Below are 22,920 nucleotides of genomic sequence, written 5' to 3'. Positions count from 1 at the left end.
ATTTCAGGCTTCTAAATTCTTTTAGTCAGATAAGACTGGTCAGTGGTCACAAAGCTCAATTTTGAGGTAAGCTGTTTCTAAGTTAAAAAAACCACTCACAGTCAGTTCCCGAGGTAAGCGGTTTCTAGGGCGAGAAAATGTTTGGGAACCCCAACATAATTTTTCAGATCGATTTATCACAGTAAAAAACTAGCTTGGAGTACCAGATTTTCCTGTAAAAGTCCACCCACCAAATTCAGAATTAAGAATATGATTTTACATTGTTAGGACTTAGGAGCATGAAAACCAACCATGTGAAGAACGGTAGCCAGCAGGCTAGGAATGCTCCCAGTACAACTCCAAGCGTTACAAACGCTTTATGTTCTTTTCTCCAGTTTGAGTTCAAGCGTTTACGCTCTTTCAGTCCTTAAAAGAAAATATAAAACATTTGAAAATCAGCATGTCAATTTCTCATATAAGATTAAATAGACTAATCATACATGCAATACACCTGATTTATTAGTTCGGTCCTAGTTTTAGCAACATATTATTTTCGATCAAAATTTGACCCCTTATACTAAAATTTGTCTTTTTTCTCTTTATATACACTTTTTTGTCCGTATATGCGTTTTAAATTAATAAGTAATAAAAATCCTCTTTGTAGGTTATAGATAGTTTAATTCATAGATTAATTATATAACTTTAACAGATAGAACATTAGATGTCGCCTTTTCAAGATTTAGGGATTTTTTGTTAACAATAACCCTAAAGCAGACGCCCAAAGGAGTTACGCGCATGCGGCGTAGAACAGGCTCACTCTGGAGCATGCTTTAACTCTTTTTGGCTTTTGCCTCACGCTTATTGTGAACTAAACACCACTAACTCTTGAAAAGACGACATCCAGTGTTCTATCTGGTCTTGTTAATTAATCTATGGTTTAATTTTAGACCAAAACGTGATTGAATATAACTTAAGAAAAACAAATTTACTTCTTCCCTGGTTTGTCTAGAGCTGAAAACTTTTGGCTCATGGATCAATGATCGATTAATGCCTAATCTTCTCTTTTTATTAATCAAAGATTAATTTAATAATCCTACATTAATATCCAGATCTGTGTCCAAAATGCAACCAATCAGAGTGTCGATTAGAGAAGCCAAACAGCCAATCAGAGCCCAAGAAATTTTAAAATTTTGGTGTGCAATTAGTAAGAGAACTCTCATTGGTCCGACCCCAGCAGGGATTTTAAATAGAGAGAATAAAGCAGAAAATCAAAAGTGTTGACATTGGATACAGATGTTTAGGAATGTACGTACAAGAGTTTTCAGCTCTGGGTAAATATATGTATACAAAGTGCTCACCCTCCGTAATAGCATGCGTGCTGTTAACAATGGATAACCTGGCTCGAGCTTTTACATCCACCAAAACATTCCCCAAACTAAAGATTCTAACTATAAAACAGTGTTTGGTGATAAAATCAATACAATGAAGACGACTTTTTATTATTAATGCTTTGAGGAGCTCTAACCAGCATTTTTTAAATTAAGTTTAAAAATAAACAACGAGAAACTGTTGATCGACAGCAGTTCTCTTTAATTGTTTCTGCTGTTTAAAATTGCTTGGTAGAAATTAAAATTTAAATAGAAAGTATAGTACGTATTCTTTTGATATTTTAATTAATTAAAATCTCAAATTTTAATTGATTTTAACAACTCATCAGATTTCGGGAAAGATGCATCGGACTATCAAATATCAAAACAAGTAAAAACTAAAAAGTAATTATAAACAAAATTAGAAAGGAAAGTTTAGCTGGCAGGATACAAATAAAAATTTAATGGGATAGACAAGAGTGAACAATATAATAATTGAAATTAAAAATAAAGTTTAAGAAGAAACTAGAGATTTTTTTTGTACGTAAAATACGTAGTTATCGGAAATAACTGTCAACATTAAGAGTGTTAATAAAAAGTTTTTTTTGGTTTTTTTTTTGGTGGGGGGGTTAAAAATTATAGATGAAAGAATTTATGGGTTTTTGGGCCATTTTCTAACTGATTTTGTTGGTTAATTTTGAGTTTTACCATCTTGGGTGGTTTTTTTATTAACAAGCTTTTGTGTTTTATGCGATCTATAAATTATATTCTTTAGTAAAATTCAAATTTATAAAACTTATCCGTTGCCTAAGGTTATAATAAAAGGAAAGTTATTGGAGAGGTGTACGCATCTTTTGTACTGCAGTGTACTGTCTTTCGGCGGTTATGTAAACACAAGACGGATGTCGAAGTCAGACATGGGATCCATCTTTCACAAAAATCAATAAAATATTCTGGTCATAGGAAACTATTATGTGAATTATCAACGTTATCAAAATTTTATGCTTTTAACCTCCTCGGATACTAAACGAACACTGCATGCATCTATTCTTGTTTACAAATTCCGCCCAGAGCGAACTGGTTTCAATATTACACAGAGTATACGCAACTGCAATTAACTTTCCTTGTATTATAACCTTGTCCGTTACCTATGTCTTGTCCTATGCACTCGAACTTCAGGACTGAAAAAGAAGAAATTGATAAGTATCTGTAATACAAATATCTTCATTGAAAATATGATTTCATTTAGCAGATAATCCAATCGTCGTCAGTATTCAGTAAACGATATTCCAATCTTCATCAACCATATTTCAATCTTCATCAACCATATTCCCATCATCATCAACCATATTCCAATCATCATCAACCATATTTCAATCTTCATCAACCATATTTCAATCATCATCAACCATATTCCCATCATCATCAACCATATTCCAATCATTATCAGCATATTCCAATCATCATCAACCATATTCCAATCATTATCAACCATATACCAAATCATAATTAACCATATTCCAATCATCATCAACCATATTCCAATCATCATCAACCATATTCCAATCATTATCAGCATATTCCAATCATAATCAACCATATTCCAATCATTATCAACTATATACCAAATCATAATTAACCATATTCCAATCATCATCAACCATATTCCAATCATCATTAACCATATTCCAATCATCATCAACCATATTCCAATCATCATCAACCATATTCCAATCATTATCAACCATATTTCAATCATCATCAACCATATTCCAATCATTATAAACTATATTCCAATCATTATCAACCATATTCCAATCATCATAAACCATATTCCAATCATCATAAGCCATATTCCAATCATCATGAACTATATTCCAATCATCATCAGTATTCAGTATGAATTCCAATCCTCAACGATATTCCAATCATCATCAACCATATTCCAATCATCATCAACTATATTCCAATAATCAACGATATTCCAATCATAATCCAATCATCATCAACCATATTTAAAGCATCTCCAACCATAATCCAATCATCATAAGCCATATTCCAATCATCATGAACCATATTCCAATCATCATCAGTGAATTCCAATCCTCAACGATATTCCAATCATCATCAACCATATTCCAATCATCATCAACTATATTCCAATAATCAACGATATTCCAATCATCATAAACAATATTCCAATCATCATCAACCATAATCCAATCATCATCAACCATATTTAAATCATCATCAACCATATTCCAATCATCATCAACTATATTCCAATAATCAACGATATTCCAATCATCATAAACAATATTCCAATCATCATCAACCATAATCCAATCATCATCAACCATATTTAAATCATCATCAACCATAATCCAATCATCATCAACCATATTCCAATCATCATCAACCATATTCCAATCATCATCAACCATATTCCAATCATTATAAACCATATTCCAATCATCATCAACTATATTCCAATCATCATAAACCATATTCCAATCATCATCAACCATATTCCAATCATCATCAACCATATTCCAATCATCATTAATCATATTTTATTTCTTTTATTTTACCTATTTCTCTTTGTTTCGTTCATCTCATCCCTTTCATTCTTTAGATCAGTTTCATCTCCCACCCCAATCTATGCAAGAATACTTATGTTAACTTGTTAACTAGACAGAAGGAGAAGGTCACAATAATACAAGATTACTGGTCTGATTTTGTGACTTCGTATCCCGTCTATAGTTTTCATTCTTCGCAGAAGAATGAGAAAATTTATTTATTTCACATCTTCAGTGAAGATTTCAATGGTAGAATCAAATATTTCTTGATCAGCATTATATCGAGTTTTTTATTCATTCTAAATTTGTTTGCAGATTTCTTCAAATTTTTGTTTAAAAGAAACCAATAACTGAATAAGATTATTCATTTTCGAAGAAATGGGTTTATTTTATTTTCTTAACCTTTTCCTAAACAACAAATTCGTTTTCTAAAAAATTTTTGTTACTTTTTTCGTCAGGTTATAAAAATAATTGTACAAAAAAGTTTCTTTTGCACAACATCCATTCTGAGCCCGCGATTTAAAAACTTCGGCTCGAGCCGTAATTCCTTAAACCCGACTTTAAGACCCAATCTTCGACCCAACTCTGACGACAGCTTGTGTCACGTGATTGACGGCTGCGAGATCTTAGGCTCGACTTAAGGAGTTAAGCCCAATGAAAATAAAACCGACCTTGGTTGGTTTTAGTGGACAATAAGGCTCAATGTTGGGTCTTCTTCTCATCAAAACCCGGGATGCGCCAATTCCTTCAATGAAAATCCGCCAAATACAAAATTAAACCGGTTTTATGAACTAAACTCTGTTGAATATTAGAGCAACTTAAATCCGAAAGACCGAGCCGTAAATAAGGCTCAACAACAGCTTAGACCCGAGTCGTATTTTCTTGAATTTTTTAAATCGCCGGCTCTGGTGAAATTTTATATTCAGATAATATTAACCGTAAAAACTTCTCAATGGTGTCAAATAAATCCAAAATTTGTCTCTGTAATACTACACTCTCAGTTCGAATATGTTACCTAGTCAGTCATCCCCTTTAAAATAAATCCTTTTTTTCTCCAATATCCTGTCTAGCACTGGAGTTTATTTTTCAGAATTTTTTAATGATTTGGAAAGAAATGAAAAATGAAATGAAATGAAAAAATTGGACAGAAGACAAAAATTCATTTATTTTTCCCAATTCTGTGAATTTAACACAAATTTTTTGGCAAAAGCATAAAAAAGTGGGATGTTTTTTCGAGAAAATATACATTCCTTTATAAAAAGCTGGTTTTTTGTATGCAACAATTTTTATTTAATCCCGCCGGGATATTTTCATTGAAAGCTACTTTGAAAATCTACAAAGGCAAAAAAAAAATTCGCAAAATCCGCAAACCCTCGGGTTTATCATTGAATCCCCTCTTTAAAAAGGAATGTAATTTACTCTCAGACAAATTAGAATCAATGGAAATTTAAACCCCCGAGGGATTCAATGATAAACCCGAGGGCGTAGCGTAGTAAATAATACACCCCTGCCACTTTTACTTAATCTAATCTACTATCTTTCTTTTAATATCTCCTTAAATAAATCTAGTCGTCCTATTAATACATCAATACAATGAAAACAACTTTCGATTACACTTCACATAAACATGTAAACTTTCAATTAACAGCTTATCTTTGTTTACTTGTAAACTTGTAAATTGATATTAAAACTTATATAAAAATTCGTTTTTATTGTATTGATATAAACGCCGACTACTGTACATTATTTGTAGTTTGTACCTGATCTTTGGTTGAATATTGATGTTTTTTCAACTTATCTCTGATAAAACAACACTTAAAAGTAAGTTTCTGATTGAAGGAGCTTTTAACTAACTGAACTAATCACACATTGATTTCTTAAAATCAAATTATTTTGCATAAGTATTTAAATTTTCGTAGTTGGTCTTTTCACCATTTTAAGGAATTTAAAGGTTTGGTTAGAATAAGTAATTTCTAGTTAGGAGTTCTTCAAATTGTTTTAGCATTGCCTGAGAATTTTCTCTGGTTGAAACTCGTCGTGCTCAGAGATATTGCTCATATTGCTATTGCTTCCCTATTTAAAGGGACTGTAAGCGTAATTTCTGATCATGTATTTATTAGATATTAATGTTTTTGTTCCTTTTAACTGTTTATTTTAATTTCCGGGTTCTCTGCGAAGGTGACTTGGGATTTTTTTTCTTTTAAGAAGGAATGGGTAGCTCATGAAATAAATACTTTTCGAGTTATAAAAACGAGGTTATCTTCCACATTATTGATCAGATTAAGGTTTCAAAGGAACCATTGTAAATCAGGCATTGCCACGTAAAATTAAGCTCACATTCCCTGCAAACATTAAAAAGAATATTGTTATATTTTGTACTCTCAGACTCCAAAATTGAAATCCAGGTTCTGGATAAATTCTTTAAGAACCCCCCCCCTCTATATTTTCTTATTGAGATAATAATTCATGACATTTCACATAATTTTAAAACTTAAAATGTACACAAAGATGCAAAGGAACTGAGTTTTTGCCACAAACTCAAATATTCTTATCCCTATATCTTGGCAACCCAATGTCGAAGACCTTAGATATTTCAAACTATTAATTCTGTTAGATCAAATAATCTAAGTTTGAAATATCAAAGGTTTATACCCACTGGTTGCAGAGATATAGAAATTAGGAAATTTGAGTTTGTGGCAAAAACTCATTTCCTTTGCTAAGTTTTCAAACCCTAAGTGTGTAATAGAGGAAAAAACTGTGCAAATTCATATACAAATTTTAAGGCGTCTTAGCAAAAACCCCATAATTGTATTTTGAACATTTTTGTAGTTAGCCAAACAAATTTTCCATTTTCCCTAGATTTAAACAGCTGTATACACTATACACTATAGTTCTCCAGACGCAGAACATAAATGATTAAACCTCTGTAATTAATAACTATGGGTAATTTTATTGTATGATATGTCTCTGCGTAAACATAAATATTCGATTTGATTTGATTTAAAATTTTATCCAGAAACCCTGGGAGCTATTTAAAATCCAGTAACCACGCTGGGAATGGGATCCATGGATTTTAAACTCTCACGTCAAAATCGATAAGATTTTTTTTGTTTAACGACTAATGGTAAAAGCAAGTACTTTACTGATGGTACAGTGAGAACCAGAAAATTCTGGAATAGAAAGACGACTTTTAAACTCAATTTATGACTATAAACAGTCCAATGAACATGTGCCACAGCAATTGTGCAGTATTAACATTTTAATAAATAAGATTGTAATAACTTCTAGTAAAGCTAAATACTTTGTAACAACATCAAATGAACTTCAGTATTGCTATAATGTCGTCTTTCTATTCTAAAGTTTTCTGGCTATCCCAGTATAAAATTTAAAACCCGAAGGAATTGAGTTCTTGGTCACAAACACAAATGTTTAAATCCACATATCTTTGCAACCTGTTGGTACACATCTTTTTTATAATTCAAACTTTACCTATTTGATCCGGAAAAATTTATACTTTAAAACATTAAAGGTCTATGACAAAGGGTTGCAAAGATATTAGTATGATAAATCTGAATTTGTAGCAAAACTCAGTTCCTTTTATCGCTATCTGTATTTCTATTCTCTATACCCACCCTACTATTGACAACAGACTAAATTAAAAATTTACCTGAATGTATTTCTCTCTCCAGGAAACAGTTCTTTCCCGATATCTACCAGATGAATTTTCCTGGAGTAAATTAAATAATCAAGATTTTCTATTTTATAAAGAAGACAAGGGTATCAGGACGCTTCGCGCCCATCTTCCTCTTCAACTTTTAATTGTTACTCAATCTATCAGCATTTTTACGGATTTATAATTCTTTTTTTGTGGATTTCAAAAATTTGAAAAAACAACAAAAATTTTCACGAACTTTTTTTTGTAATTCCGAGCATCCATAAACCTTCCTGGAGTCATCTGAATAGTCCCACTTAAAATTTGGGCCCAATCGGTTCACCCGTTTTGACATTTATTGGAATGACAAAAAACAAACCACACCCAGACACCCAAGACATGTATGTACAGGGTGTCCCACGAAACATGACAGTATGCAGGACGACTTGAATGTCGTCTTGATTTTTGATATAATTTGCTGCGTTTATTTGTCAACCTAATTTTAGAAGTAAATTTCTAGAGATAATAATCACAAAATTTCCCTTGTCCTTCCATTTTCAAAATGTGGTTTGCCTTTTTTGTGCTTTCAATATTGCCCGAGATATGAAGAATTTCGTTCAGATTTCGACAATTTTGCTTTTATTTAACAAAATTGAAATCTGAATCAAACACTTTATATCTCCGGTAATATTGAAAGCACAAAAAACGCAGACCACTTTTTAGAAATGCCAGGGCTAGGAGGAGAATTATGTGATAATTGTTTCAAGAATCATACATGTTAAAGTAGATAGACGACTAACTGTGACAAATAAATTCAAATACCAAATACGACTTTCAAGTCGTCTTCCTATTGTCATGTTTCGTGGGACACCCTGTATATAGCAGAAGAAGACTCAATCTCAAAATTAAATGTCGTCTTCAATGTGTTGTGCAAGTTTGTTTCTAAATTTGTATTTTTCAAACAGAATGTTTTTAGAAATCTATATTTTGTAGAGTAAGAACCAGAAAACTCTGGAAAACTAAAACGATATGCCATACTTAAGTGCATTAGATGTGGTTACAAAGCAAATACAGTTAGCAATTAAATTACGTATCAAATGAAATTGGGTCTGTTTACACTGCACAATTTCCGTGTCTCATGTTCATTTAACTACAGGGTGTCCCACGAAACATGAAAATAGCAAGACGACTTGAAAGTCGTCTTTGGTATTTGAATTTATTTGTGACATTCAAGTCGTCCTGCATACTGTCATGTTTCGTGGGACACCCTGTATTTAAAGTCATAACTTATGTCTAAACCCGAATTTCTATTCCATAGTTTTCTGGTTATCACTGTATATGTGAGTGATACTGTCCGCTCTTCTTTAAAGTGTAAATGATATAAAGAATGCTACAAGATATTTAGTTTAAGTGAAAATAAATTCTATTAAAAGAAATTATTTTATTTACTTTCAATTTAAAACAAAGAAAGTAGATAATTCGATTTATGAAATATTTTTTTTTAAATGAAATAAAATAAAACCACTTTACGGCTTAAAACTAAGGAAAAGTTTTAAAGTTTTGATTTTTTTTAATATACATAATAATAGCATGATAATTTTTTCTAACATAAATTCATAATAATAGCATGATAAATTTTCAGTTTTATTTCAACAGAGCCTAATTTGATTCAGAAATATTCCCTTTTTAAGAAAGAACATATTTTTTTAAAGCATCCTAGCAGAGACAGAGTTAGGGGGCCTCAAAAAGACTTAAACATCATTTTCTAACGATAAGAAATATCGTTTTTCGTTTCGTGTAAAACAAAAAAGGGTCAAAACGAACGAACCATTCTTTTTGGACTTTTGAATAACACAAATTGAACCAATGATATGATTGTTTTCTTGAAAAAAAACTATCGTTTTTGAAAAAAACTTCATTAGTAAAAATAATTTAATTTCAAATTAATTTTTACTATAATGAAGTTTTTGATCTAGAATACTAAAATTATTGGAATATGAATTATTTTTTTAATTTACTTAATTTGAAGGGGGTGGTCGTTAACGGTGGTTCGCAAAGTGTAGTCTTTAAGGGAGTTAACTGTCGTTAATGGTCTTTCACGGTCGTCAAAGCAAATTAAAAACGACCATTTCGTGTTTTTTTCCACGTCGTTACAAATACGAAAAAATCATTTTTAAAAAGTGAACACAGTCTATCCCTAGAAACAAAATATACATTGACTAAAAAATCCAGTTAATGCCAACCCGTGGTCGTTATAACGATTAAGCTTTTTTTGAGGGAAGTTTTTCTAGGACAGGAAATCTAGAAACCATGTCTGTGTAAATATTGTAATTCCATTAAGCAAACATATCTTTATTCATGGTAAAACTGGCAACTTTTAACATATAAGAAAACTTTAAACTTTCATATTTACAATAACAGTCGAGAAGGAGGAGGGGAAAGTTTTCTTAACAATTTAAGCTTTTATTTCTGTTTTTATTTTTTCATACATTTCTTATCTTTAAAATCTAAAACGGACAGTTTGAAATTCATTGAAGTGAAAACATTTTTTAAAAATAAACATTTAAAAAATATTTGAAGAATATAATTAATTTTTTATGAAAGATAACTTTTCTGTTTGCTTTTCAACATTCGGGAAACTTTTGAGAATTTTTCAGCCCACCAAAATATTCGGAAAGGAATTCATTATTTTTACTGTTCATATTTACCTGTTCACTGGACTCACATCTACTCACTGTTCTACTGTTCAGATTTACCTATTCACAGGACTCACGTCTACTCACTGTTCTACTGTTCAGATTTACCTGGTCACTGGACTCACATCTACTCACTGTTCTACTTCTCAGATTTACCTGTTCACAGGACTCACATCTACTCACTGTTCTACTGTTCAGATTTACCTTTCCACTGGACTCACATCTACTCACTGTTCTACTGTTCAGATTTACCTGTTCACTGGACTCACGTCTACTCACTGTTCTACTGTTCAGATTTACTATTGTGTTGAGTCGTTCAATGGTTTTCTTTTGTCGCATTGCTTCTCTGTACACCCTAGAATATTTGAACTGTACCAGGGGCGTATTAAGGGGTTATGAAGAAGCCTGGGCCCCCTAGACGCCCCCCCTTGACCTTCATATATAATCCTCCTTGTATATTGTCATAAAACATTAGTTTAACCAGGTTTATTAACTAAAGAGGAGCAATCCAAAACAATTGTATTATAATTATAAAAACTGAGAGGCTCCTCTGATTATTGCTTTATAGTTAAACTTCCTTATATGAATATATTCGTTTTCTAAACAATACAAAGTTTGTTCACTTTAAGTTATTGTTCAATAGTAATGAATTCCAACCTCTATTTAAGGGGGGAACTTAGTACAAATTTTACCCCCTTAGAATAAACTCCAATTTGCCCTTGAACTAAAACTTATCATATGTTAAATAATGTTTAAAATACAGTACTAAAGAAATTTTTATTTTGGAAAATTCATCGTTACGAATTCTTCACAAATGGATGTCAAAAAAATGTCGTTTAGTTAAAATTTTCAGTCAAACCAACTCTGAGCTCTCTTTATGTAAAGAAAGTGCCTGGTTGGTATTATATTTGAACTGAGAGTGCAGTATTATGAGACAAATTTTAGGATTTAATTGATTGCAAAAAACGTTTCTTCTGCAGTACACCCTGCCCGGTGAAATTTTACAAAAGAATCTATACTTTTATATATTTATACTTTATATAAATATATGTGTAATGTATATCTGTAATGAATGCCCTACTCCAATAAATCCTTTTAGATCAGTACCAATCCAGGTATAACCTTCTGTTTCCTCAAGTATCTGTCTTACCAGATACAACTCAATCTCAAACTTTAGGTTCCTCAGGAATGCCTTAGTCAATATCAATCCGGATACGACTCGGTCTGTATTCTAAGGTATCTGTCTAACAAGATACAACTAAATCTTGAACTCAAGGTTCCTTAATAATACCTTAGTCAGTATCAAACCGAATACAACTCTATCTGTATTATCAGGTATCTGTCTTACAAGATACAACTCAATCCAATACTCTCTGGAATTCCCTGGTCTATATCTATTAACTTCGATACAACTCAGGTCCTTCTTGTTTGCTAAACAAGGAACACATACTTTCGTCAATTTCAAACCAGAAACAACTCTATCTATATAGTCAGGTATTTGTCTTACAAGATGCAATTCAATTTTAAACTAAGGGTTCCTCAATAATACCATAGTCAATATCAATCAGGATGCAACTCTCTCTGTATTCTAAGATATCTATCTGTCTTTTAAGATACAATTCAATGCAATACTCCATATATCTCCCTGGTCTTCATCTATTAATACTCAGGTCCGTCTTGTTCGCTAAACGAGGAACAAATTACTCTCACACCATTATCAAGTGTAGTATTATTCCAACTGATGTTTATTTTGATTTCTATGGTACAGGTTACATTAATGAACGTAAGTTATATGTAGTTATTGATAGTGTAGTTAGGTTTAATCACAATACAGGGTTGACATAGTAATTTACAATAGTAGTTAGGTCACAATGTACACATATCAATTCAATTCCAAACAAATCATTCAGATATTACAAACTATAATCATTGATCATTTTTACACGCATTCGTATAGGGTTGATATTTCATAATTGAATTAAGTTAATAAATCACTTATTAAGTGAAATGGGTTTGTTTACACTGGACATTTACAGTGTGTTCAATGCGCTATATAAAGTTATAACTTGAGCATAAAAGTCGACATCCTGTTCCGGAGTTTTCTGGTTTTCACTGTATATGACAAGCTAGAGTCAGAAAACATAAAATATACTGACCTCTGGTAGGTGAGGAGCATTACTATGACAGGACACCAGAATGTAAGAGTTGATGAAATGAACGCATAGGGTTTATTAACAATAAACGCACACTCCCCTGGGCTTTCAGCTCGTTCCTAAAACACCCTCCACTATACACTAGTGCTACTATATCTTTAGTCAGTATACTGTAAATTACTGCAGAGCCCACTGAAGCTGAAGGTGATATGTAAAAAGTTTACTTGCAAACAATTCAGCAAACGGATTTAATTTCAGCTTTTTTTAAATGAGAAAAATTTAAGTTTATTCAATATTTAAAATCACCTTACAGTTTGAAATTGAATTAATTATAAAAAGAATAGGTCTTCTTTCTACTTTTTTTAAATCGTTTATTCCATTCTGTTCCATTCTGTTCTGTTCCATTCTGGTCTGTTCCACTCCGTTCTGTTCCATTCCGTTCTGTTCCGTTCCATTCCATTCCGTTCCATTCTGTTATGCTCCTTTCCGTTCTGTTCCATTCCATTCTGTTCCGTTCTGTTCCATTCCGTTCTGTTCCGATTCGTTCTGTTCTGTTCCGTTCTGTTCCTTTCCGTTCCATTTCGTTCCATTCCATTCCGTTCTGTTCCATACGTTCCGTTCCATTCTGTTCTGTTCCATTCCATTCTGTTCCGTTCTGTTCCGCTCTTTTCTGTTCCGTTCTGTTCCAGTTGTTCCCGTAAAAATAAGATAGTTTTCCCGGAACTTAAATCCATTTAAATGGCGTTTTGTTAGAAAATCGTAAAGGCACGATTGTTGCCCGGGAACAATGTACTAACCCATAACCACGTAAAGCATTAAATGTAGTTCAGTTCTAAAATTTGTAAAATTATAAATTTAGAATTTTCCTAAATTTTACATATTTCAAACTATTTTAACTTGGAGCTCGATTTCAAAGTGTTGCACATAATCATAAATCAGAATATTAGGCTTAAATGCAACACATTCATGCTTGAGGACAGTTCTAAACTTTAGAATAATATTTACACAAAACCTTGGCAAGCCAGAAAAGGAATTTGTTCACATATTAATAAGGAAAAGAATAGAATTTGCATATTTAAAAAGAAATCATTTACTTATTGGTTTGATAATATTTTAAAAACAAAAACTAACATCTAAGGAGATGAAATTATTTTCAACTATAGGTGGGATGATTTTTCTAGAAAATATACACCCCTGATTTGTCCCCACATATTGATGAAACTGAACAAAATAATGTATGTATTATGTAAACTTTAATGCATCTATATATATTAAGTAGTAATCTTTTTTTATTTTTTATTTGTATGTCATAAATTATAAACCTATTGAGTCTTGACCGATTTGCCTCAAACTTTGATTGGAGAAATTGGGAGAACCACAAGAATGTTTGTAACTAAGTTTAAAAATCTAAATTGAGCAAAAAAAATAGTTTTCAGGCAAAGCTGGGCAAAAAAGAAAGGCTGTTCAGTGTCCACCTATGACAAAAATAAGGCACCATAACTGTACATTGATGTTTTCAAAGAATAAAATAGAACAACAACTCTTTACCAATCCCTAGCAATGGCATTTTTGTCATGGTTTATACCTGTATATGTTCATTAGTCGTATACCAGCCAAGAAATATGGGAACAAAGGAAATGATGGTCGGGGACAACCAGGCTACAATCATCATCAGAATAGCAACCCTGAAATAAAGGAACTAAAGGAACTAAAGAAACTAAAGGAACTAAAGAAACTAAAGGAACTAAAGAAACTAAAGGAACTAAAGAAACTAAAGGAACTAAAGGAACTAAAGGAACTAAAGGAACTAAAGGAACTAACGGAACTAATGGAACTAAAGGAACTAAAGGAACTTAAGGAAATAAAGGAACTAAAACGATTTTTGATTACAATTTTCATTTATATTAAGCTTTTAAACAGCATGGATATAAACATAGAAGTCAAGAGGAGCTGCCAGTTAAAAAAGCTTCTCTTTGATTACTTCTAATCCTAGGTATGAGATGTACAGTATCCAATAACTAACCTGGTAGTTATAGTTGACTGGTAGTCCAATGGTCTGACAATAGCATAATATCTATCAAGTGATATACAGCACAGATGTAGTGTGCTAACCTAAAATAATATTAAATGAAATTATGATTGAGAGATAAAAGATAAATATTGCTTGACATATACGGTATTTCTAGAGGAAGCCGAAGCCATGAAATATTGAAACTATTGTTTTTGTTTCACAAATGAATACGAATGAAAGGTAAAGCCTCTTATTTTTTCGTTTTATTTAATTGATTTCACGTAAGTAGTGCATGAGGCTCTATATGAGACCATTGAAGATTTAATTAGTTTAATTAATGTCAATATTAACATGCAAATGATAATGTTAATTGATATATACAAAATACATATAAATTAACATTTAGGTATATATGATATGATTTATAAATTTATTAATTTTAATATTAATGTTAATATTGTCCTACAAACAATATATACATTTGAAAATGATATGTTAATGTTACATTGACAAAATTATCAAGTTATTACGATGTTCAACGATTGGATGCCAAATCCATATGTTAATGTTAATGTTAAAGTTAATGTTAATGTTAATGTTAAAGTTAACATTATATGTGTAATCTAACCACCTTAAATGTTTGTAAAATGTGAAATGTCAATATGTTAATGTTAATGTTAATGTTAAAGTTAATGTTAATGTTAATGTTAAAGTTAACATTATATATGTACTCTAACCACCTTAAATGTTTGTAAAATGTGTTAAGTTAGTGTTAATGTTAATGTTAATGTTAACATTGCATGTTTAAACTAACCACCTTTAATATTTTTAAAATATTAATGTTAATGTTAATGTTAATATTATATGTGTACACTAACCACCTTAAATGTTTGTAAAATGTGTAAGGTTAATGTTAATGTTAATGTTAATGTTAATGTTAAAGTTAACATAATATGTATTCACTAATCACCTTAAATATACATATTTGTACATACATTTATATTTGTATATACATAAATATAGATATATCAAACATATATACACGAAATATATATAGATATATCAGCCCCCCTGGACTTCAAAAACAAAGATCCCCCCCCCCTCTTTATACCACCAACTATTTTCTTGCTGTCGACTATTTGCAGTACACCACCTCCCATATGAGTGCCAAGAAAAGGTTGATATGTATAATCCTCTGACCATAAACCGGATTTTCTTGTTGCCGGCCCACTATTCTAGTTGTTAGACTATTTGCAGTACCCCCCCCCCACATATGAAAAATCATGTTTGATACCCCTGTAGGTATAAATATCCAAAAGTAAAAGAAAGTCTAAGATCAACTTTCGATCGTCCAAATACCGAGGCTGCAGAGCAAACTTTTGTTTGGCTAGGACGTTTCAAAAGAGTGCTTAACTCTATGAACAAGAGAAAGCATCATTTTATCTTCATTCTCTAGTTCAAGAAAGAAATGAATATACAGAGTGTTGTTTTAGTCGTAATATTAAACTAAAACTCCCTCAGGCTAGGGCTATGATGCCTCTGTTGATTGAATCTATTTTTGTTATTCCGTTTGTTCATTTTTATTACATAAGTTTTTGATATATGGATTTAATGTTTTCAATTATTGAACAATTTATTTTTTCTATACATAACTTTGTTCTATTAACAACCATTTATTTTTTGTATACATGACTTTTTATTATAAAATATAACTTTTTGACTATTTTTTATATCTAAATGAATGATTTGTCTATTTTTAAAACATAATTGTTTTTTAAATATAAATCATTTTTGACTATTTTTTATGTATTTATTGTATTCAATTGTTGAACGACCATTTATTCTTTGTATTTATGAAATATATATTTATGACTACCTTTTATTCTGTATTTAAAAAATTTGTCCTTTTTTAAATATATTATATTTTATTATAATATTAGTGAGTGATTGAGCCAGTTCGGATATAATTTAACATTAACATTAACATCGATTGTAATTATCTGTAGGGCAATCTTATTAGACAGACAAAATAAGTCACTTAAATAGTGGGCATTAACATTAACATTAACATTAACATTAACATTAACATTAACATTAACATTAACATTAACATTAACATTAACATTAATATTAACATTAACATTAACATTAACATTAACATTAATATTAACAATAACATTAACATTAACATTAACATTAACATTAACATTAACATTAACATTAACATTAACATTAACATTAACTGTAAAAAATTCAAAGTTTTTAAGTTATCAGTATATATTGTTAACGTTAAACTCAACATTAAAATTGGCTTTAAAAAATTCATTCTAACAAACTCTTATCTTATATTTTTTTTAAACTGAAATGATGATAAACAAACGATTTTAATGAACAATCTTTCAGTAAAAAAAATAGTTTGAAAATGAGCTACAATTTTGAGAACAATTTTTTAATTTTTTAAAAAAAAAAACAATGAACAACAAATTGAAAAAAAGCTTAAGGCCCATCTCTAATGAGAGGGATAAAATGGGGGAATGGGTGAGGGAATTTGGTTGAGGAGGCGTATTTAGTGTGATCAACTTGTTGTTCTGGCTTCATGTTCCAAATATTCACATAAACCAGCCAAATGTATAATATTATAGATTAGTATACAAGGTTACAACATATAACGTTAAAGATCCGAGGGGAAAACAATGGTAGAAAATTAAAAGAAAAACTTGAAGATTTGAAAGACGCTGGATTTTAGGAAATTTGAGGATGTTGTGTCAGACACATGACATCTAAAGTATGTACTATATATATAGAGGGGGAAGGGAAATTATTAACCTATCACGGCTGTTGCCCCCCCCCCTTGATTTTTCTAAATTACTTAAACACGGCTAACACTTGAACGCTTAAACTTCTTCACTAAACGGCGGGTCGCTGCTTTAAAAAAAAATCCAAAATGCCAAATAACTATTTTATCAATTAGGCTAGACTATACATGGCTTTAGTTTATATTATTAAAAAAGCCCTTGAAAAATGGATATGATAAAATGTTTATATTACAAGAAAGTTAAAGGTTTAATTTTTTTGATGAGCAGGCCTTGAAAAGCCGGACTAAGGCCATGCATTACACTCCCCTATCTCAACACTGAGGGCAAAATCATAGGAGGNATTAAAAACTTTTATTTGACTCGGAATAAAAAATCTTGTAACCATAGAGAATAGAATATATATTAGAGGGGAATTTAAAGAATCTCTCGGTATGAATTTTTTCAGTACCTTTCAGTCTGAAAGAAAGTTCAAAGTGTACAAATCATGTAAATGTTCACAAATTATATACAATAGAGTACATTAATACAGTATGTTCCCTAGACTATTCATTTCAATTTCAAATTTTTTAAACAGTTAAATAAACTTTATAATGAATTAGGTGAATAAAAACCATTATTTGATTTATAGTTATAACGGAAAATCATCGTTTGTAAAGTGAAAGACATAGAGTCTATGTGAAATGATCATTGGTCAATTATGAAACCAGCCTATTTCATAATTGAGTTTCCTTTAACAATAATTTTAGATTTTCTATAAAATGATATTCCAAGGCCCAAAAGGTTATAAAGCATAAATATGTGAAGTACACCTGCAGTATGGAAATAGTACAACAAAATGGCCGTTTTACACTTTTTTCTAGTAAATTCCACTCTAATATATGTTCTATTCTCTTTGGTTGTAACAGACAAATTATAATTTTGACTTTTTTTTTTACCGTGGAAGCATGAACATCTATTGAGTTCCAGAGGTCACAAACAAAGCTGCCGAAAATCCATCTAAAAAATATCAGCTCACAAAATTGTTAAAATTCACGAAAAAAATAGATATCAAACATAAAAAGAGTCTTACTTCAACTTTGAACTAAATAAATAACTCACCAATGCATTCTACAAGGTTACTTTACAAAACGTTTAACAAATAAAATAAACGCAAAGCATATACATAGAAAGATTGTGACAAAAATCAGTCACCCACCACCTGACCCCTTAAAAAAACTGGGGGGGGGGGTTAGTTTGAGAAAATAATAAGATTGGGATGAGTTGGAAAGCTTTAGATTAAAAATTATATATTTATAGAATCCATTTCTTGAAAAGAATTGAACAATTTATCTTTCTAAGAAGTGAGTTTTAAAGTTAGAAAACAAAAAAAATCATTATTCTTGACCTTTCAGCAATGTTTACTAGTCTTTCCAGTCATCATTACATTTCTAACAGTTTTAATATATGTAAACATTATATATATTATTACAATGGTAAGCCCGAGGAAAGTTAATTGCGGTCGCGTACATATTGAAACCAGTTCTCTCTCTAGGCCCGAAATTAAAAAGAATATTGTTGATCAAAGCCTTCGCGTTTCCTTTTTGGGGTCTTAAGATTTGTGTAGATTTTGATTTAAGAGATTCGTAAAAAGTGGAGAATATGAAGAAACTAAATAATATAATATTTCATGACAAAAATATTGATATCGACAAAACTGTCTAAACCCATCCGTAAAACCCGGGTTCCAAAACTTGTTTTCATAACGATACCCTGTCTTAAGTTTTGGGCTCTGGGCAGAATTTGTAAACAAGAATAGATGCATCAGTGTTCGTCTGTTATCCGAGGAGGTTAAACGCATTTAATTTTGATAATTTGGCTAATTTACATCATAGTTTCCTATGACCAGAATATTTCATAGATTATTTTTGTGAAAATGGATTCCATGTCAGGCTGTGACATCCGTTTTGTGTTTACACTTTACATTACCGCCCAGAGACAGTACACTGCAGTACAAAAGATGTGTACACCTCTAAAATAACTTTCCTTGCATATTATTACCTTGCCCCAGACAATTTATTCAAAATAAACAGTTAATTTCTTATGTTTCATTAGATATAAAACCAATCATTTTTGTGTATTAATACATTATTTGTAGTTTGTACAGCAAAGATGAATTGCCGTCAAACTCACAGCTTCCCTTGTTTATATGCAAGCTGGATGTAAAGCAAAGCTGCACTAAAATGTCGTCTGTATTATATTGTTAAATAGGCTTATCATTGTATTAAAAATGGATTATATATTTTACGTCTTATGTATCCTGCCTTCGTTGCATCTTAAATATTTGTAAAAATATCATCTATTTGAACCTATTTGAACCTATTTGAACCTATTTGAACCTATTTGAACCTATTTGAACCTATTTGAACCTATTTGAACCTATTTGAACCTATTTGAACGATTTTAAATAAGCTACAACGAGTAGTTTTAGATATTGATTATATTACTGCAGTGATACTACTTAAATTGTGTTTACAAAGTTTCAACGCAGAACAAACCTCCTTGGCACAATTTTACCATTAAAGTTGGTGGTCTTTTTTTTACTGAGCTTCCTGGTAAAATTGGGCTATATATATATTCACTTCATAATTGAGGTGGGGTTCCCAGTCAATGCATGTAGAATGTAGATTCAGACCCGGCCATGCAGTCTTTTATGTTTGCAAGTCAAAATTATCTATATAATAACGGCTGCCCCAAATTGAATGAAATTTTTACGGGAACACTAGAATACCCCAGGGGTAACATACAGGCATTGAGTGTCATCTTTAGCTTGTGTTGTATATTTTACCTGCCGGATATCTCCTGTGTAGCGTTGAGTGTCATCTTTAGCTAGTGTTGTATATTTTACCTGCCGGATATCTCCTGTGTAGCGTTGAGTGTCATCTTTAGCTTGTGTTGTATATTTTACCTGCCGGATATCTCCTGGGTAGCATTGAGTGTCATGGCTACTCCGGCCACCAGTAGATCTGCTGCTGCCAGAGAGACCAAAAAATAATTGTTGATTCCTCTAAAAAAATCTAGCTTTTTCGAAATATTTGATTGCAAAAAGTTGTTTTTCTTGTTTTTCGGAAAGATAATGAAATTATTTCTATGGCAAATACATCAAATATTGAAAACCTTCATATATCTTAATTTGGCAGAAAAATCAAATTACAGATTTATCCCGGCAATCTCCCCTTTCCTTCATTTTATTTTCTAGTCTACCTTCGTCCCTTCCAATCAAGACAAACAACTTAATTGAAAACATCATTATAACTGTTGTTCCATTATTACAATGCTTCCGTGAAAAAGCACTTTTACAGATAAAAAAGACACCTTACGATTTAATAATAATCGGTAAAAGCTATTTATTTAATTGAAAATTTGTATCAAAGATTTCAAGAAAACATGAGTAAAGTTTCTCTGCAGAAAACTTTTAAAGGGATTGAAACAAAGAGAATAAAATATATATTAGAGTGCAATTTAGACAATCCTTCGGTATACATTTTGTCAGTCCCTTTCAGCCTGAAAGGGAGTTCAAAGTGTACAAATCATGTAAATGTTCACAGTATGTTCCTTAGACACCTGCAGTATGGAAACAGTACAACAAAATGGCCGTTTTACACTTTTTTCTAGTAAATTCCGCTCTAACATATATTCTATTCTCTTTGAATCGAAAACTTAATTTCAATTTTGACTCTCCAGTCCATAGTCCATGCAAAGTTTGCAATGCCCATTTTACAATTGCTCCCTGGACACCTTAATCTGATCAAAGTTGTGGAAGATGTCGTCGGTTTTTTTTTTACTCGAATGTGTTTAAATTTTTAGTTTTTCCATTGCTTCTTATACTTAAGAAATGCGCAAGTCACGTTCGCAGAGAAAATAAAAATTTAAAGAAATAAAAACATTGATATCTAATTCATACATGATCCGACAAAGCTTTCAAGGGTACCATTGTAAATCGGGCATTGGCATCTTTTCATAAAGGAATACTTAAAATTGCACTTTCAGCCTACAGACTTTACGGACTTTTAGATAAACATGTTCAGATCCATCAGGCTTGAGTAAAAAGTTTCTGTTATACAATTGAAAAAAAAACTGAAACATTTTTAAATTTCAAACACATTGAGATATTTACTTTTTTGTCGATAAAGTCTTTAAAGCCGAATTCGAATTGTTAAAATTATTGTATACACGCTTGATAAACAAGTCACGCCCAAAAAACTGATTTTGAGACGGAATAAAACCAAATGTTTTTCTATTCTTTATCTTTGCATCCTGATGGGGTAAACCGTTGATATTTTAAACTAGTTTTTTTTTGATCTAACACCTTTTTAATTCAGTGTGGAATATTAAAAGTCTACAAGACAACATCGGGTTGGAATTATATTGAGATTCTTAAAAAAATATCTCACTCCTTTGTCCCTTAGAAAAACTACAAACAAATGTAAACCATTTAAAAGTTGAAAGCGCTTCTGATTAAATCAGGGTTTTGATTATTCCAGAAAAAGACCATTTCGGAAATCAACGTAATTGGGACACTTTACCGGAAAGTTAGATTTCGGTTTACTTCCAACAGAAATTCCAGAATTCCAGATTTCCAGAACATTTTCCGAACTGGGAGTAAACCCATGAACTCCTGTTTAGAAATTGAGCTTTCTATATACTCGGTTTGATGAAATTAAAAATATTCCTTCGAAATTGCTACAGTATCATCTTTTTAACCATATACATATTTTTAACTTTTATATAAGTAAATTCTATTATTCAAGTGTTTTATCATTTAAAAAATAAATATTATGTGATTAAAAAGATACTTTTTTTTGACTTTCAAAATAATCTTTTAGCAGTTTCCATCTAAATTAAATAATTTTCAATGCCTTACGATTACGATTAAATAATTTGAGCCAAATGTTTTCCTTTTTTACTTTTTTACTTTTTTACTTCCTTAAGAAATACATAATATTCCCTCTAAATAGTTAACGCCGATAATAATGATTTTTTCTCTGAAATATTTACAAACACAATACACATCACTAGATAAATTGGCTACAATTCCATTTACCCGCCCTAAATATCATCGAGGGCATTTTTGTCTTTCTCGTTTAATAGTGTTTCCTCTCATAAGCACATTGTACTCCCTCTCAAACATAAAATCAGCCTTATATTATAGGCATGTTTTTAGGCAGAGAATGCCTGCTTTTACGCACCTGCCTTGTCAAAGGCTGGGCATCGTTCAATTAAGGAAGTTTAAAAAATTAATAAAAAATTAACGAACGGGAAAAAGATTGCTTTCAAATCCTTAACGAACAAAATGAACCGTTCATGAACAGATCGAACAGAAAATTGACAGAACTATCAGATGCTTTTCAAAAATATCGACACATTTCTTTCATTTTTTTTGGTTTAAATTAGTAGAAACCAAGCACGAACGATAATTTTATGATGCCTAATATGATTTTTTTTTTCAAATTCGATTTCGTTATTTTTAGAAAATTTAATCTCAAACCATTCCTTTATTAAGAAGAACTCTTGTTAACCAAACTTCCCAACCGTTAAAGGTGAAGTTTAATTGTTTATTAACGAATATTCAGTAAATCTACCGTTAACGAAGTTAAAAGGAAGATTTTAATTGACGGCAACTTCCGTAAG

At 31.0% G+C, this 22,920-nt stretch overlaps 1 protein-coding gene across 19 annotated transcripts in view; it reads right to left on the bottom strand.

Moving 5' to 3' along the window:
* Nucleotides 1-22,920, bottom strand: part of LOC111709548 (octopamine receptor beta-2R) — a 35,835-nt gene that overhangs the window by 3,569 nt on the left and 9,346 nt on the right. For 17 of the 19 annotated variants that reach the window (XR_002766884.1, XR_002766883.1, XR_002766885.1 and 14 more), the window contains exons 4-16: nt 20,198-20,296; nt 18,189-18,249; nt 14,450-14,538; nt 14,012-14,111; nt 12,430-12,545; nt 10,526-10,628; nt 7,593-7,652; nt 5,934-5,998; nt 5,686-5,725; nt 3,938-4,005; nt 2,495-2,527; nt 1,338-1,414; nt 291-405 (exon numbers count right to left, since the gene is read on the bottom strand). Coding sequence is in view for 14 of the 19 variants with exons in the window: in XM_023483273.1 (XP_023339041.1) it covers nt 291-405; nt 1,338-1,414; nt 2,495-2,527; nt 3,938-4,005; nt 5,686-5,725; nt 5,934-5,998; nt 7,593-7,652; nt 10,526-10,628; nt 12,430-12,545; nt 14,012-14,111; nt 14,450-14,538; nt 18,189-18,249; nt 20,198-20,296 (1,026 nt within the window). In the remaining 5 variants the exon portion in view is untranslated. Of the gene's footprint in view, nt 1-259; nt 406-1,337; nt 1,415-2,494; nt 2,528-3,937; nt 4,006-5,685; nt 5,726-5,933; nt 5,999-7,592; nt 7,653-10,525; nt 10,629-12,429; nt 12,546-14,011; nt 14,112-14,449; nt 14,539-18,188; nt 18,250-20,197; nt 20,297-21,815; nt 21,967-22,920 lie in introns of those variants that run through there. The other 2 variants (XM_023483275.1, XM_023483276.1) reach the window with 2 other exon arrangements.

The sequence above is a fragment of the Eurytemora carolleeae genome, unplaced genomic scaffold, assembly GCF_000591075.1.
Source record: "Eurytemora carolleeae unplaced genomic scaffold, Eaff_2.0 scaffold815, whole genome shotgun sequence".
Taxonomy (NCBI): Eukaryota; Metazoa; Arthropoda; class Copepoda; order Calanoida; family Temoridae; genus Eurytemora; species Eurytemora carolleeae.
The sequence above is the reverse complement of the archived record's forward strand: the minus strand, read 5'-3'. Positions and strand labels throughout refer to the sequence as shown.